Below are 16,021 nucleotides of genomic sequence, written 5' to 3' on the forward strand. Positions count from 1 at the left end.
GCACTGTTATTCATTGACTTGTTGTGTTCTCGGTTAAATGGTTAAATTGTCAACAAATGGTCCGATAAGATCCAAGGGGTGGTAATGCTTTATATTTAACGGATATTTAAGCATATATTTTTTGAGTTTTAAGTGCGCTGCTATGGTTGATCGTATTCAACATTTACTCTGAAAAGATAAAATCGTTTAAAACTGGTAATTTATTGAGAACAAAGTCGAATAAGTTAAAATAATGGTGGTTATTTTGCATCCTGTGATGCAAAATAGTAATTCTTTATAGTTGGTACCTAAATAAATGGACCTCATTTCTCCCCTTTTATCGTGAGGAGATTAGACGGAAGTAAATCTACAATTCCACCTTCGTTTGAAATTTTTTGGTCTCTTGCTAGATTGTGTTCTGTGAAGTGCTGAAGACTGAAAAAAATGTGGTGACCATGGTTTAGACATATGCGGAATATTTATGTAAGAAACCACACAAACATTGTCTTGTGTGTTTGTTCCAGATAATGTTGTCTTGAGCGTGACAGTGCGTGCGGCGGTGTGTTATTGCCTAGTAATACTTTCTTCGGTGTTATCTGAACAGAATTCGAGCAATGGGTGGTAAATGGATTGTTTTGCTCGGTATCCTATTCTTCTCGTTTTCTACTTTTCCAGCTACTCCGGCATCGCCTCATATTCATACCCATCATCATGGGAATGAACGGGAAGAAGATGGAAGTTACAGTCCGAGGGATAGCAATCATTTTGCCGGTGGAAGTCATCATTCAGAATTCGACCATGAAGCAATACTTGGTATGATGTTTACTCACCTTTATGTGTATTTATATTGTCGTGAGGCTTTAGTCTAGAAGTTAGTAACTCAACAGCCCTGTACAGTATTGTTTACATTGTGTAAACTAGTCAACGATTAGGCCTAGGGATTGGTCATGTATGTCCAACCCTTGTCCCGTTTCCCTACTGGGTCGGGTATGAACTAAGATTAATCTTCGTAGCAAGTTTATGATCGGATGTCCGGCTAAATGGTTAGCGTGCTGGCCTTTGGTCACAGGGGTCCCGGGTTCGATTCCCGGCAGGATCGGGAATTTTAACCATCATTGGTTAATTTCGCTGGCACAGGGGCTGGGTGTATGTGTCGTCTTCATCATCATTTCAACCCCATCATGACGCGCAGGTCACCTACGGGTGTCAAATCAAAAGACCTGCACCTGGCGAGCCGAGCCGAACAAGTCCTCGGACACTCCTGGCACTAAAAGCCATATGCCATTTCATTTATTTATGATCGGATGCCCTTCCTGATGTCATCCTCATCAGAGAAGTTAATGAGATGAAATTAATGGTGATATATAATAACCGGAAGGGAGAGTACGAAACCTGGTGCCAGCACATAATATGAACAAATAATGAATGTATTAGTCCTCCAGACATGGTTACTGAAAGTAATGGACGACAGCAGCTAAGATAAACAAGAAATTTCCAGTGACGGTAGAGGACTTATACATTCGTTATTTGTTCATATTTGTTAATAGCATGACCAATTTATAATCATTGACTAGTTTACACAGTGTACATATCTGTGCATGGCTTAAAGTAATTTGATAGAATCTGAGGATGTTCTTGTAGAATGTAACATATTATTCTTTGTTTAATAGTGTTCTGTTTTTTTTCATGAATGTTACAGTGTTATACACTGCCTTGCAAAAAAAGTTAAGCACCCAGAAGAAGTAGTCCAGTATTATCCCATTTTGGTATCATGCATACCATTGATGTGTAAGTAAATGATTAGATTTACAATGATCTATAATGTGTAGAACGCCCACCAGAGTGCATTCGTGATAGCACCGTCCTGTTGTTGAAAAGTTGTTACCAGTCAACTAATGTGAGTCAGACAGTTAAGCAAGATTTGCAGAGAGGATTACATACAGAACGAATCACTCGCGATGTCTCACAGATGTGTTAGACACTCTATCCACCATTTGACAGAGGCCGCATTGTGGGACTGCATAAGGCTGGTTGGTCGTATCGTGCAATTGCCAGGCATGTCGGACATTCAGATGTCACAGTGGCCCGATGTTGGACTCTATGGGTACATGAGGGCACCCAGTCACGTCGTGGAAATTCGGGTTGACCAACAAACACTACCTTGAGGGAGGACCGCCGTATGTGAGCCAAGCATTGCAGGATCCCATAACTTTGGCACTTGCCATCCATGCACAGTATTGCCAAAAAGTTTAGGGACAACCATATATTTCAGACTTGAGCAGAGTGTCCCTATACTTTTAAACTTATTATTTATTTTAAGTACAACTGATATAAAGTACTCTAATATAATGTTTGTTAGAAAATTCAAGTCAAATAGTTTATGAGTTATGAATTTTTTTTTGTCTTTTATAGTCACCCAAAATTGACCTCGGTTTTGAAGAAACAAAATAATACAATTAAAAAGCCATCCAACAATGTATACTGATTGTTACGTGGTTGCTAGGCGATACCAACACCTTTAAAATGACCCCTGTTAGAAGGTGTTAATTGTATTATTTGTTTCTTCAGTATCAAGGTCAATTATGGGTGGCCATAATAAAAGACAAAAAAAAAATATCGTAACTCATGAACTATTTGAGTTACAGTCTTCAAATTACCGGACGAGTTGGATGTGCGGTTAGGAGCGCGCGGCTGCGAGCTCGCATCCAGGAGATAGTGGGTTCGAACCCCACTGTCGGCAGCCCTAAAGATGGTTTTCCGTGGTTTCCCATTTTCACACCAGGCAAATGCTGGGGCTGTATCTTAATTAAGGCCAAGGCCGCTTCTTTCCCTTTCCTAGGCCTTTCCTCTCCCATCGTCGCCATAAGACCTATCTGTGTCGGTGCGACGTAACGCAACTAGCAAAAAGAAAAAACAGTGTTCAAATTTTCAACCAAACATGATAATAGAGTACTTTATATCATTTGTACTTTAAATAAATCATAAGTTTAAAAAGTATAGGGACACACTGTTCAAGTCTGAAATATACGGGTGTTCCTAAACTTTTTGGCAACACTGTACATGTAGCCTACTGGAGACTCTACAACATCCTGTAAGTTCCAGCAGAGTGTCTTGATGACTCGCATTCACCGGGTTGGGGTCTTACCGCCCCATGCATCAGTTGGTATTGGCACCAGAACACCAACGCCTGCGTTTGGAGTGGTGCCTTGCCCGGGAGGCATGGACAAAGGACGCCTGATATTGCATCATGTTTTGTGAGGAGCACCGTTTGCTCATAAACGTCTGATGAGCATCATGTGTGGGTTGGGGAGCGTCGAGGGCAGATTCTGCCCATATTGTGGAAAGACACACAGGCGTAATCCCTGGCATAATGGTGTGGGGAGCCATAGGATATGCATTCAGCTCACCTCTAATAGTGCTTCAGCAGACTTCAACGGCACAGCAATACGTCACAGACATTCTGCGTCCGCACGTCCTTCCCCTTATGGCACAGCACCCTGGGTCATTGTTCCAACAAGATAATGCACATCCACACACAGCACGTGTGTCTATGGACTGCCTAGAGCATGTGAGGTCCTCCTGTGGCCAGCAAGATCCCCGGACCTCTCCATCATTGAACACGTGTGGGATGACATTGGAAGGGGACTCCGTCCCAGTAGTAACCTGCGGGATCTGGAGGGACAGCTGCAACAACTGTGGACGAACTTGCCTCAGAGAGGATCCAAAGGCTGTTTGTCACCATTCCAAACTGTATAAGGGCAGGTGGAGGGTGCGACAGCCCCCCCCCCCCTTAAAAAAATGCTATTTGTTTGGGGCGTCGACCTAATAGAGATCTTTTGCCCCTACTTGCACCATATGATATGAACCTGCATGTAATTGGAATTGCGGAAGAGTAGAGTCTTGAATGTGAGGAAAGGAACATCAAGAATGACACAAACACCCAGTCCCCAGGTCAAGGATATTAGTCATTTACAATTAAAAATCCCTGACTCTGCCGGGAACCCAGGGCCACCGCGTGACAGGCGGACGCGTTGACGCCAACTTTCCACCTGTAACTGCCAATGGCCTTGACTCTTTCATCCAATATTGTAATCAGTTCAATAAAGCCACATGGTTGTTCATCATATGTTGTTTTATTCACTTTCAACCACTTCTTCTGGGTGTTTAACTTTTCTTGTCAGGCAATGTATATTATATTTTGAACTTGTGTGTTCAACAGACTAAAAAGCTTTTAAATTAAATGAACTAAGTCAACACTGGAAAGTAAAAAAAGTATTGAGTACACGTTATGACTATCTGTGTTAACATAAGCAGTAGGCCTATCTATGCCAGGTTTTTCATAATCGGTCTGTGTCCATCAGAAATAAAGAATCATACTTGTGTAATGAAACAGTTTTGTAACTAATCTAGGGAATATTATATATCGGTATTAGTTTTTTAATGTCATCAATAAAGAAGGGGCTCGAGTAATGAAGGGTCCTACCTCCTTGTAGCAACTGTTGGTTGTCTAAACATATGGTTTCTACTCGGCAACAAATAGATGCTTACTACCGTTAAATTGCGCAGCTGTATCTTTACATGTTGCTGTTTTTCCAATAAAAATAATTGTATGGCCTCAGGTACCGTATGCAGTTCCGATATTTTAATTTGATGTCATGTAGGTAACCTGAGGTAGGATGATGAAGCGCTGATCCTGGTTGATAGTGCAGAAGAACTAGAGATCCTTATAGAGAAGCTGATGTTGACTAGAAGGGAGTATGGCCTGCATTTTAACAGAAGGAAGACAAAGGTGATGATTGTCGACAGATAGAAAGCCTACGAGCCTAGTGTGAGGGAGATAGCTGGTTTTGAGGCTCCACGATTTCTAATATAGGAGGATGCTTGGATGAAATCAAGAGAACAATAACCATGGCCAGCGTAGCCACAACAAAGTTGAGCAGAATATGGAAGCACCAGACTGTTTAAAAGAATACACGAACCCCACTGTCGGCAGCCCTGAAGATGGTTTTCCGTGGTTTACCATTTTCACACCAGGCAAATGCTGGGGCTGTACCTTAATTAAGGCCATGGCCGCTTCCTAACCACTCCTAGCCCTTTCCTGTCCCATCGTCGCCATAAGATCTATCTGTGTCGGTGCGACGTAAAGCAACTTGCAAAAAAAAAAAAAAAAAAAGAATACAAATTTGCAACTGGCTCACTCCTTCATATTCCCTATTTCCACCTATACAGCTGAGGCCTGGACAATTAAACAGGTAGATAAGGTGAAGTCAGAGTGCTTTGAGTTATGGGTTTACCAATGCATTCTCCACAATTCTTGGACTGAACACCATACTAATATGCCCATGATGTAAGAACTAGGCATCCAGATTAGACTTCTTGAGCATGTCAGCCAGGCTTACCTCTGTTACTTTAGACACAGTGCCAAAACATGCATCTTAGGCAATATTCTGGTGGAGGAAAAGGTCAATAGCAAACAATTCCGAAGAAGACACCTCAATCACATGGGTGAAATAGCTGCAGACCCTGGTGGGGAAATCTTACCGCGAGGCTACCCTGATTTCGACCGACTACCAGACTTGGAACAACCAAATCTGGACAGCAAAAATATAAACACTGCCATAGGATTAACACTAGAACCGCCGGAGCGGTCAAAATGACCGCTACACTTTTTCAAAGCCTTATATTGATCACATTTTCTGTCGTATTGCAAAGAGCTTCAGTGACTTTTCCTGATTACCGGTCAGAATCAACCGTATTAAATGTAATTAATTTTACGTCATTGGTTAGGACGTAGGTAACGAGTATACCTAGAACCGCCGGAGCGGTCATTTTGACCGCTGTATTGATTATCATAATAAAATATATTAGAACATGTGCTTATTCCTCTGTTTGAGATAACATTTGTTTATAATTATTCTCCCTGCAATAATGTAAGCACAACTTTGAAACTCTGATAGTATATCTACGGCCATTGTTCATTCTCTTCTTTATTCAATTTTCTAAAGGCGGCTAATGGGTCACTCTCCTCTGAGAGTAGCGAACATTCTTCCGCTGTCACAATTCCCTAATGATATACGTTATTTTGATGTCAACATCACAACCTTGATACTGAAATTCAGCAATTAGACTGCAATTGTGCCTGGTGTAGGCCAAGAACTGAAAGTTTTCGATTGTTCTATTACAGCAGTAGAAAATGCGATAGGAAAAGCTGGAAGAAAGAAGGGACGCATCAACACAAGCCTCCCAGGACCAAGTAATACGTTACTAGTACGGATGGCATCACGTAGTGGACTGTAGGAGAGTTTGTGAAGACTACACCTGGCAGGATGGCTTGTCACAACATCTTGAAAGAAAATCCAGGACCTACTCCATACTCAAAGCGGTATGTTTCTGACGACAGTGTAGCGTGTGCATGGCGTCTTTTTATTGATGAATCTATATTGAAACACATCAAACACCTTACGGAAACTGAAGCAAAACGCGTATTAGGAGATAAATTGTGGAGTGTAAGTTTAGAAAACTGGAGGCATTCATTGGCTTAGTGTATGCTCGTGGTGTACTTGGAGCCAGTAGCACTATACCTAATGAACTCTGGTCTAAAAAGTGGGCGCCACCATTCTTCAGTGAAACAACGGGGAGGAATTTTGTCGAGAAATACAAAGATTTTTGCGTTTCGACGTCAGAATTACAAGATTAGAACGTTTGAAAACTGATAAATTTGCATTAGTATCAAAAGTATGGAACAAATTCATTGAAAGTTGTCAATTGTCTTATATTCCAGGTGAAAATCTGCCTGCTGATGAGTAGCTTTTTACGGTACATACCCAACAAACCAGATAAAACTGGAATTACATTTTGTCTGCTTGTGGACGTTGACTCAGTTTCCGTGCAATGGGTTTCCTTACCTAGGAAAAGACGATCTCAGACCACGTGACGAGGCTCTACCCGAAAGTGTAGTAATGAAGTTAGTGGAGCCTTTTCAAAACACGGGGCGAAAAGTGACTACAGATAACTTTCTTTGCAACAGTGAAACTTGGTAAGAAGTTGAAAAGTAATAGTTCGAATATTGTTGGAACCATTAGACGATCAAAGAGAGAAATTCCTAAAGCTGTGAAGGCTATGAAAGCTAGTCTTTATGACTCAACTCTCCTGAAACGTTCCAATGACACACTTACTGTTTATCAAGGAAAACGAAACAAGAACGTCCTTCTATACAGTACTTAGCACTCAGAAGTTGAACTTCAAGCGAATCCCAAAAGGATTCCCGAAACAGAAGACTTCTACTACAATACAAAATATGACGTGGACATGGTAGATCAAATGGGAAGAAAATATACTATTCGATCCCTTACACGAAGATGGCCTATTCATGTACGATCGTATTTCATAATATTCTTGACTTGGCAGCTATCAACTCCTGGATGTCTGGCTCCATGGCTAAAAGGTTAGCATGCTGGCCTTTAGTCACAGGGGTCCCGGGTTCGATTCCCGGCTGGGTCGGGAATTTTAACCGAAATTGGTTAATTCCCCTGGCACGGGGACTGGGTATATGTGTCGTCTTCATCATGTGTCCACGGACACATCCCGGCACTAAAAGCCATACGTCATTTCATTTCAACTCCTAGATCAATTTCAAACACTGACAGGGAAGAAGATCAGTCGCCGAAATGACATCCTGAAACTAGCAGTGGAGCTTCGTATGGGGTACATGGGATCGAAACTTAAGTCTGTGGATACAGAACCCGAATTTAGGAAGCCTGCGGAAGGAAATGTACAGACTAGGCAATGCCAAATGAGGAAATGCAGGAATAAGACAAGTTTTACCTGCAGAAAGTGCAAACAGCGAGTGTGTGGTTCTTGCTCAAAGGACATAACTAAGATCGTGGTATGTAGTTCCTGCTTCTAAAGACGCAGGATTGCATCAGCGTGTGCAAATACACTGAAGGAAAAGGAGACAAATATGTTGTGGTACGTGGATTTGGCAAACAAGTTTCAGGTCATAAATTGTACTAAATGGAATGTTACAGTAATTCTATTTTCTGATAATGAGTAATAACTATTTTTACCGTTTATACTAATAGAATTTGAAGTAACAACAATGTTTTTTTTTTAGATAAGTGTGTTTTACAGAAACGTTTTTGTGTTTGTAATAAATTAGGAAAATATCACATTTGCAAAACTGTTAAATATTTTGAACCTTTTCCGTGTTAGATCCCATAATTTATGTTTTATAAATTTAGTATTACATATCTGAAACAATGACAATGAGTTACTATACGTATTGAGCATAAAAATAATAATTAGAATACAGCGGTCAAAATGACCGCATCGGCGGTTCTAAGTATACAGCATGTTCCGGCGGTCCTAGTGTTAAGGAGGAGGAAGAGGTTGCTTGTGCATGAGTTTCAACTTCCTGGTTTATTGTTCCGGAACAATCAACATCAGAATTAGTGATATACCACTAAGGCAAGTAAATGTCTTTACCTACTTAGGAAGTAAAATCACTCCAGATGGCAAAAGTTCAGTCAACATAAAGAGCAGAATTGCCCAAGCAAAGATTGCTTATTACAGGAAAAGGATACTACTTTCATCAAGGAATTTAAATGTGGAGACTCAGAAGAGATTTATTAAGTGCTATGTCTGGAATGTGGCCTTGTATGGCTCAGAAACGTGGACTATTAGTGCATGTGATAAGAAACGTCTGGAAACATTTGAGATGTGGTGCTGGAGGAGGATGGAAAAGATCTCATGGAGAGAAAAACTCACCAACGAAGAAGTTCTTCGATGAATAGGTGAAAAAAGATTCTTTTTACCAACAATAAGAAAGAAAAGAGACCAATTAATTGGCCATCTGTATAGGCACAATGGTTTCATAGTTCGTGTCATGGAAGGAATGATTCATGGTAAAAGAGGAAGAGGAAGACCTAGACTGCAATGTTGAAGACAGATCAGAGATGATGTAGGAACAGGTTCATAAGTGGAAATGAAGAGATTAGCGGATAACAGAGAAGAATGGAGAAGACGAATTGCTGCCAACCAATCTTAGGATTGAGAATTAAGAAGAAGAGAAGAGAAACACCAAATGTTTCGCCAGAGATGTTTTACACGTTGGCATCGTACAACATGGATTGTCAAACAGAATTTTATCTGCCTTTCAAAAATGCGATTACGGATTTGAATTAGAGATCTTGGAATCTGGATACTGACACTCTTGTTAAATACTATAGGCCTATATATATACAGTATATATATGTTGAAATACATTTTTGTCAATCTCTCGAGCTACTTTTTTCCCCACTACTGTTCAGTTCATCTTCATAGCTTAGTATGCTAAGAAACACTTGAACACTATGGCATCGACTACCCCTGCCAGATTTGAACCTGCGATCGTCGGAATTGGAAGCCAACGCTTTACCACTAATTCTCTAATCTACTGAGGGTAATAAAGGAGAAAATATTATGTTTGTCCGATTTCTGGTTATCTCAGAAGAAAACTAATATTTTGCAAATTAAGTGTTGAAGAGAGAGAATAGCTAAGAAGCTTTGACCTTCTTTTGGGATATGTCGGCAATTCAACTATTATTCTGTAACATAGCCCTTTTCAAGATGAAATGACCGTCTGGGTGGTCGCCATAGGCTACTGTTAACTTTCTTCAGTTTATCCCAGTTATTTCTGGGGTCACTGGAGCCTCGCAGGCTCATTTTGGTTTTGTCTGTGAAGAGACTTGGTGGTGGCACCAGTGACAGCTTGCCTTGCTCTGAGATTGGTGTTGTCTGGCCCTACGCTTAGTGACCCAGCCATTCTTCTGAATTTTCCGTTTTCAAAAATATGCACTCCCCATGGAGATACAATTTCAAAAATTCACTTCTCCTTTAACAGGTTAGCAATCCCTATTTGTTAACACGGCGGGACCACGCAGTTGGTCTTCCACTGCTAAGCAGAGTCTTGGAGGGGCGTGTCAATCTAACCTAGACTGCAATGTTGAAGACAGATCAGAGATGACGTAGGAACAGGTTCATAAGTGGAAATGAAGAGATTAGCGGATAACAGAGAAGAATGGAGAAGATGAATTGCTGCCAACCAATCTTAGGATTGAGAATTAAGAAGAAGAGAAGAGAAACACCAAATGTTTCGCCAGAGATGTTTTACACGTTGGCATCGTACAACATGGATTTAAGCAGTCATTATGTTTTGCAGTTTATTACAATGCTGTTTTCCTGTGAAATGCTTTTCAGCTGTTACTTTCATCCCCATAATTTACAGAATTACAGTACACAACCGGTACTAAATATTTTTGTCACCAAATTTTCAAATATAACGTCCAAAATTTTCACTGACTGAACTTCACTTGAGGCAATTCGATTATACACTGAGAGTGAAAATACAATGAATTTTGTTCAAATATACACTGGCATCAAAAGGTTTAAACTCACTTTAATAAATAACAAGCATTGGAATTTTCTTAGGCATCAGATTAGTGATATTTCAAATGACTTACTTTAAAAATCAAAGTACAAACATAGTCACCCATTATATACAAACCAACACATTATAAAGCAATTTATCCTAAAATAATGGAAAACAATATATTTTAGAGTTAAAACTCTGTACTCATATGTTCCCCTTTTGCTCTGATTACTGCTTGACAAATACGTGGCATTCTTCTGGTTAGTTTTTCTAACATCTCTGTGGCTACTGTTCCATGTGCTTTCAAAAGACATTGCCAGAGATCTCCACAACTGTTTATAGAAGTTTGTTTTGCCTTACGATTGGGTTCATCCCACAGCAACTTAATGGGTGATTAATTGGGTGACTGAGGTGTTTGTTTCTTACATACAACCCCTCTTCCAATATCTTATTTACTCGCGTAATCTCCCCCCCCCCCCCCCCGTTTTGTTTTGACCTCAAAAAACAGGGAGGGAAAATTATGCGAATTTAAATTTAAAATAGAAATGAAAAGATTAAACATAATTACCGGTACCTTAAGTTACAAAATTTATTTAGGCTTAAAATAGTACAAAATAATAAAAAATGTGTATTAACACAATTAATTTCAATAAAACATTGAAGGCAGTAATACGTTCCCTAGCAATAATTATAAGGAAACAGTCATCTTTTAATTTCACGCGAGAATTCACTGAAGATAGGAACCAGATACCTGAAATAAATTAGAGTATTGTATTGTGGTAAAATCTGTAAAATTGCCTATGCTAATATGTATTTCCTATTTCACTTCAAAGAAATAGACTTACCATTTAATTCATCGTCGCTTTCTTCTGAAGTCGTCTGCGATGAATCACTCCCGTTCTATTCCATTTCCCAAATGCAGTCATCCTCAGTTCCATCTAGTTTGTTGGAAATGCTAGTTTTCTTGAAACTTTTGACAATAATATCTTGTGAAATCAGTCCCCATGCACGAACAATCCACTCACATATTAATTCTAGTGAAGGCCTCTTGATCTTCCCAGTAGGCATCAGAGTATAAGAACCTCCCGCCATCCATTCAGAATCAAGGGTTATAAATTTCATTTTTTCCTTCCGTATTGAACTGAGATCACATATAATTTAATTTCACAAAAATTGTTTTTTCCATCTATTCAGTACTTCATATTATTTGCACTGCTGCATATATTTACATTACAATGAATCACTAGGGACTAGTTTCAACCCTACTTGGGGTCATCATCAGCCTTAATTAAGTACACAGGTCTCCTTATTGCTAGAGCTCTCCCTAAAATACATAAGGCCGGTGTTCCCATTCGCCCAATCACTAATTATAGACCAAGTCCGTTATACAAAAATCACAATTCATCCAAAGTTTTTTAACAAATAACTATCAATTTTTATCTAAAAAGTCTATCAAAAATACATATGAGCTAATAGATAAATGAAATAAGTTCAATATACAACCCCATCATTCTATTCATTCCTTTGATATCGTAAATATGTACCCCAGCATACAAGTATCAAAACTAATTCCTATAATTGAAAATAATTTAAATAGAAACATCCACCTAAGTAAATTAGAGATCCAAGACTTCATCACTATACTAAAATTAGTTGTAAACAATATCTTTTTCACGTTTGATGGTGTTATTTACCAACAAGATGGCTTGGCACTGAGATCACCTGCCTCAGGTATTTTGACAGAAATATACCTTTATTTCCATGAACACAACAAAATTGACAATAAATTTGACTATATTCACTTGTGGGCTAGGTATGTTGATGATGTCTTCGCAGTCATAGATGAAAAATCAGTTAACGCTACCACCACCCTCCTTAGGCTCAATAGTATCGTTCCCCAAATAAAATCACATTAGAATCAGAAATAGACCACAAAATAAACTTCCTAGATTTAACTATCACAAGACACTCAGATTCTTTAACTTACAAAATATTTAGGAAACCTATTCAATCCGTTTCTACTATTCATCAAGACTCAACGCACCCCCAGTCCCATAAATGAGCGACATATAACAGCTTAGTTCACCTAGCTTTCAAGATACCTATGACCAAAAAGGATCTATCAAATGAACTGAGCATAATCTGCAGTAGAGCGAAATTTAACGGCTTCAGCAGTCATTTCATAGAAAGTATAATTAACAAACATAAACATCACCCTAAAACAACACTTTACCGAGCTCGATAGCTGCAGCCGCTTAAGTGCGGCCAGTATCCAGTATTCGGGAGATAGTAGGTTCGAACCTCACTATCGGCAGCCCTGAAAATGGTTTTCCGTGGTTTCCCATTTTCACACCAGGCAAATGTGTACCTTAATTAAGGCCACGGCCGCTTCCTTCCCACTCCTAGCAATTTCCTGTCCCATCGTCGCCATAAGACCTATCTGTGTCAGTGCGACGTAAAGCAACTAGCAAAAAAAAAAAAAAAACACTCAGGAAAGAAGTACCTAAATCTGTATCATTCTCCACCTTCTCTTTTAACAATGAAATTCACAAGATTACTAATATTTTTAAGAAGCAAGGTGTTAAAATAGCTTTCAAAACCAATAATAAAAATATGAACATTTTACATAACACATCACATATCAACAAGATTAGCAATTTCTCAAAATCAGGTGTTTACAGGCTCAAATGTAATACCTGTAATAATATTGCGTATGTAGGGCAGACCAGGAGAAATGTTAATATAAGATACTACGAGCATATCAACGCAATAAGATATAATAAATTTTCAGCTATCGGCCAACGCGTTTGATTATAACCATAAATTCACCAATATCAATCAGGATATGGACATTCTTGACATAGCAAACAAGGGTCCTTTACTCAGTATAATGGAAAATTACTACATACACCTAGATCAATATTTTAATGCCAATTACAGCCTCAAGGAAATCTCAGAGAAATCCAACATTCTATTTGGTTTATTCATTACTTTTCTCAGAAATAATAATTTGGCTGACCAAAATTTGTTCCTAAGTTTAATTAAAGGTACTTCGCCGAAGCAATTGCCATTACTCCCTCATCCTCCGGCTCCGCCTTAAGTTACTCCCTTTCCCCTTCTTCACTTCCCTCCCCACGCCACTCTGCTCAACCCGTTTGCTCCCCCCACCTCCCCTTCCTTCCTCCTCTTTCCCTGTTCAACACACACTCATACTAGTTGCACACTACCAGCCAAGCTGCACATACTGCTGCACAAGATGAGTGTTTCCTCACTTTGTTTTTCTACCCTCTTCTTTTTCTTCGCAAACTTTGCATTAACTCTGACTTTTCTTTTTCTCATCATCAGGTTCCATTTGTTTCCGCTGTGAACTGAGAATTCCATCCACTCACTCCACCATATGCAGAGCTTTCTTGCAATTCTATGAGACTTTCAAGTATTTGTTTATATCCAGGCTGTATATATCTATTTCTGAACCCTTGCAAGCTACATTACCACTTGAACTTTAAGCAAGTTATATGTTACCCTCTGTGCCAGTGTCGTAAAAATAAAATTTCACTCAATTGATGCAAAGTGCAATCGAGCTACAGAATTTACTAGAAATATCTGGATATTGTACTCAGACTGTTAACGAAATTCTATACTTTCAGCATAATGCAATATTTGAATGTTCATGTAATATCTGAAGCATCGTCGTAAAATTGATGCAAAGTACAATTGAACTACAATTAATAGAACTCACCGACAACATTTGTACATTTAAACTCAGACATTTTAATGAAAATGTATACTTTTAATGTAATGAATCTGTATCACGAAATATTTTAATATTCATGTAACATTTCATGTATCTAACCACATATCATACGATTGTTATAGCACTGTACATAGAGCTCATATTAGTAGTTTTAATACTTTATAGAAAGGTATTGTTCTAGGACATTTGACAAAAAATGTGTACTTAATTAAGGATGACCCCAAGTAGGGTCGAAACTAGTCCCTAGTGACTCATTGTAATGTAAATATATGCATTGCAAATAATATAAAGTATTGAATAGGTGGAATAAACAATTTTTGTGAAATTAAATTTTATGTATCCATTCAGAATATACCCGCCGCACATCTTAAATGGCCTGTTGACGCTTACATCAAGAGGCTGCAAGGCTTCTGGTTGACCATTTCTTGGCAAACGTCATCAACAAGATGGCTACGGAAACTGTCCAAAACCAGGAGAGACCTTTGGTTTAAGAGATGGCCAGGCCATCTTCCCCACACAACGCGCAACCTTGATGAATAGAAGAACCAAGTGTGAGGACTCAGCCGTTATAGCATGGTAGTTTGTGACTCCTCCACTGCAGGCACTGCAAGTGATTCTGTCCAGCACGTGCTCCAGTAGTTCCGGCAAGCCGGGTATAGGAAAGTGAATTGTTGTATAGAGTAGTGAAGAACAGGAGTAGTGAGCAAGATGATATAAAGGCAATAGAACAGGAAACAGAACCTTGGTGCAAGAAAGGGATGAAATCAGGAGTGAATATAAGACCTTTTTCAAGAAGCTGTTAAATGGAGTGACAAGCACTATATCAGACAGTGAGGATCCATGTACTAGTAATGAGCCAAGTAGAAGCATAGCTGGAAATGGAGAAGTTACTGAAAACTATGTGGAAAGCAGTTTGCAGGAGTTGAATGCAGATATGTTGCGAGCAACAGGAACTCCAGCAGTCCATTGATTATATAGACTCCTCAATACAGTATGGAGGAAAGCATCCCAGAAGAGTGAAAGAAGGGTAATAAACAGAAATGCGCCAACTACCATGGCATTACGCTGCTCTCTCAGTCCACCTCCGGTGCGTAACGATTAGCACTATTAGCTGCCGTCCTCGGTGGCCCGGGTTCGACTCCCGGTACTGCCAGAAATTTAAGAATGGCAGGAGGGCTGGTATGTGGTTAAAATGGTACATGCAGTTTACCTCCATTGGGGGTGTGCCTGAAAAGAGCTGTACCACCTCAAGATGAGAACACGAGTATACTTAATAGCATAACATTTCTTGAAAAATCGTACAGAATACGGGTAGCTTATGAGGAATTGCAGAACCTTTATTGGAAGAGGAACAATATGGTTTTAGGCCTGGAAGAACAACTACAGACCTTTTCTTTGCTGTCAGGATGTTTATGGAGAAGCACTGGGAAAAAAGGGAAACCACTATTTCTACTATTCTTAGACATCAAAAAGGCTTGTTAGCATACCAGAGGAGTGCATGTGGAAATACCCAAAAGAGCTGAAGGTTCACAACGGCCTTATTGCAAAAGTAAAAATGCTGTATGGAACCAGACGTTCATGTGCAAGTAGGTTGCTTGCAGTACAAATGGTTTGAAACAAAGAGAAGAGCTTTGTTATCCCTCCTATTTATCACCTGATAGATGCCATAATAAAGGCAATAAAGACAATGTGTTGATTGGAGGTGAAACTGGAAAGGCTGCAGAGATGGAGTCAGGAGTTTGAGAGGCAGGTTTAAATACAGAGGTGGGATGATGAACCACAAATCATACTAAATGACACCAGACTGGACTGTGTTGGGTAGTATACTTGGGTAGTATAACATCCTTGCGAAATATGAGGTGGACAATAGAATTAGCAAG

The 16,021-nt window shown here is 39.5% G+C and overlaps 1 protein-coding gene across 1 annotated transcript in view; it reads left to right on the plus strand.

Annotated features, from left to right (window-relative positions):
* Positions 1–34: 34 nt before the first annotated feature.
* LOC136876974 (reticulocalbin-2) overlaps positions 35–16,021 on the plus strand; it is an 84,688-nt gene continuing 68,701 nt past the window's right edge. The window contains exon 1 of the mRNA XM_067150746.2: positions 35–792. Within this exon, the coding sequence (XP_067006847.2) occupies positions 594–792 (199 nt within the window). The 5' untranslated portion in view covers positions 35–593. The remainder of the gene's footprint in view (positions 793–16,021) is intronic.

Source organism: Anabrus simplex, chromosome 7 (genome assembly GCF_040414725.1).
Source record: "Anabrus simplex isolate iqAnaSimp1 chromosome 7, ASM4041472v1, whole genome shotgun sequence".
NCBI classification, from domain to species: Eukaryota; Metazoa; Arthropoda; class Insecta; order Orthoptera; family Tettigoniidae; genus Anabrus; species Anabrus simplex.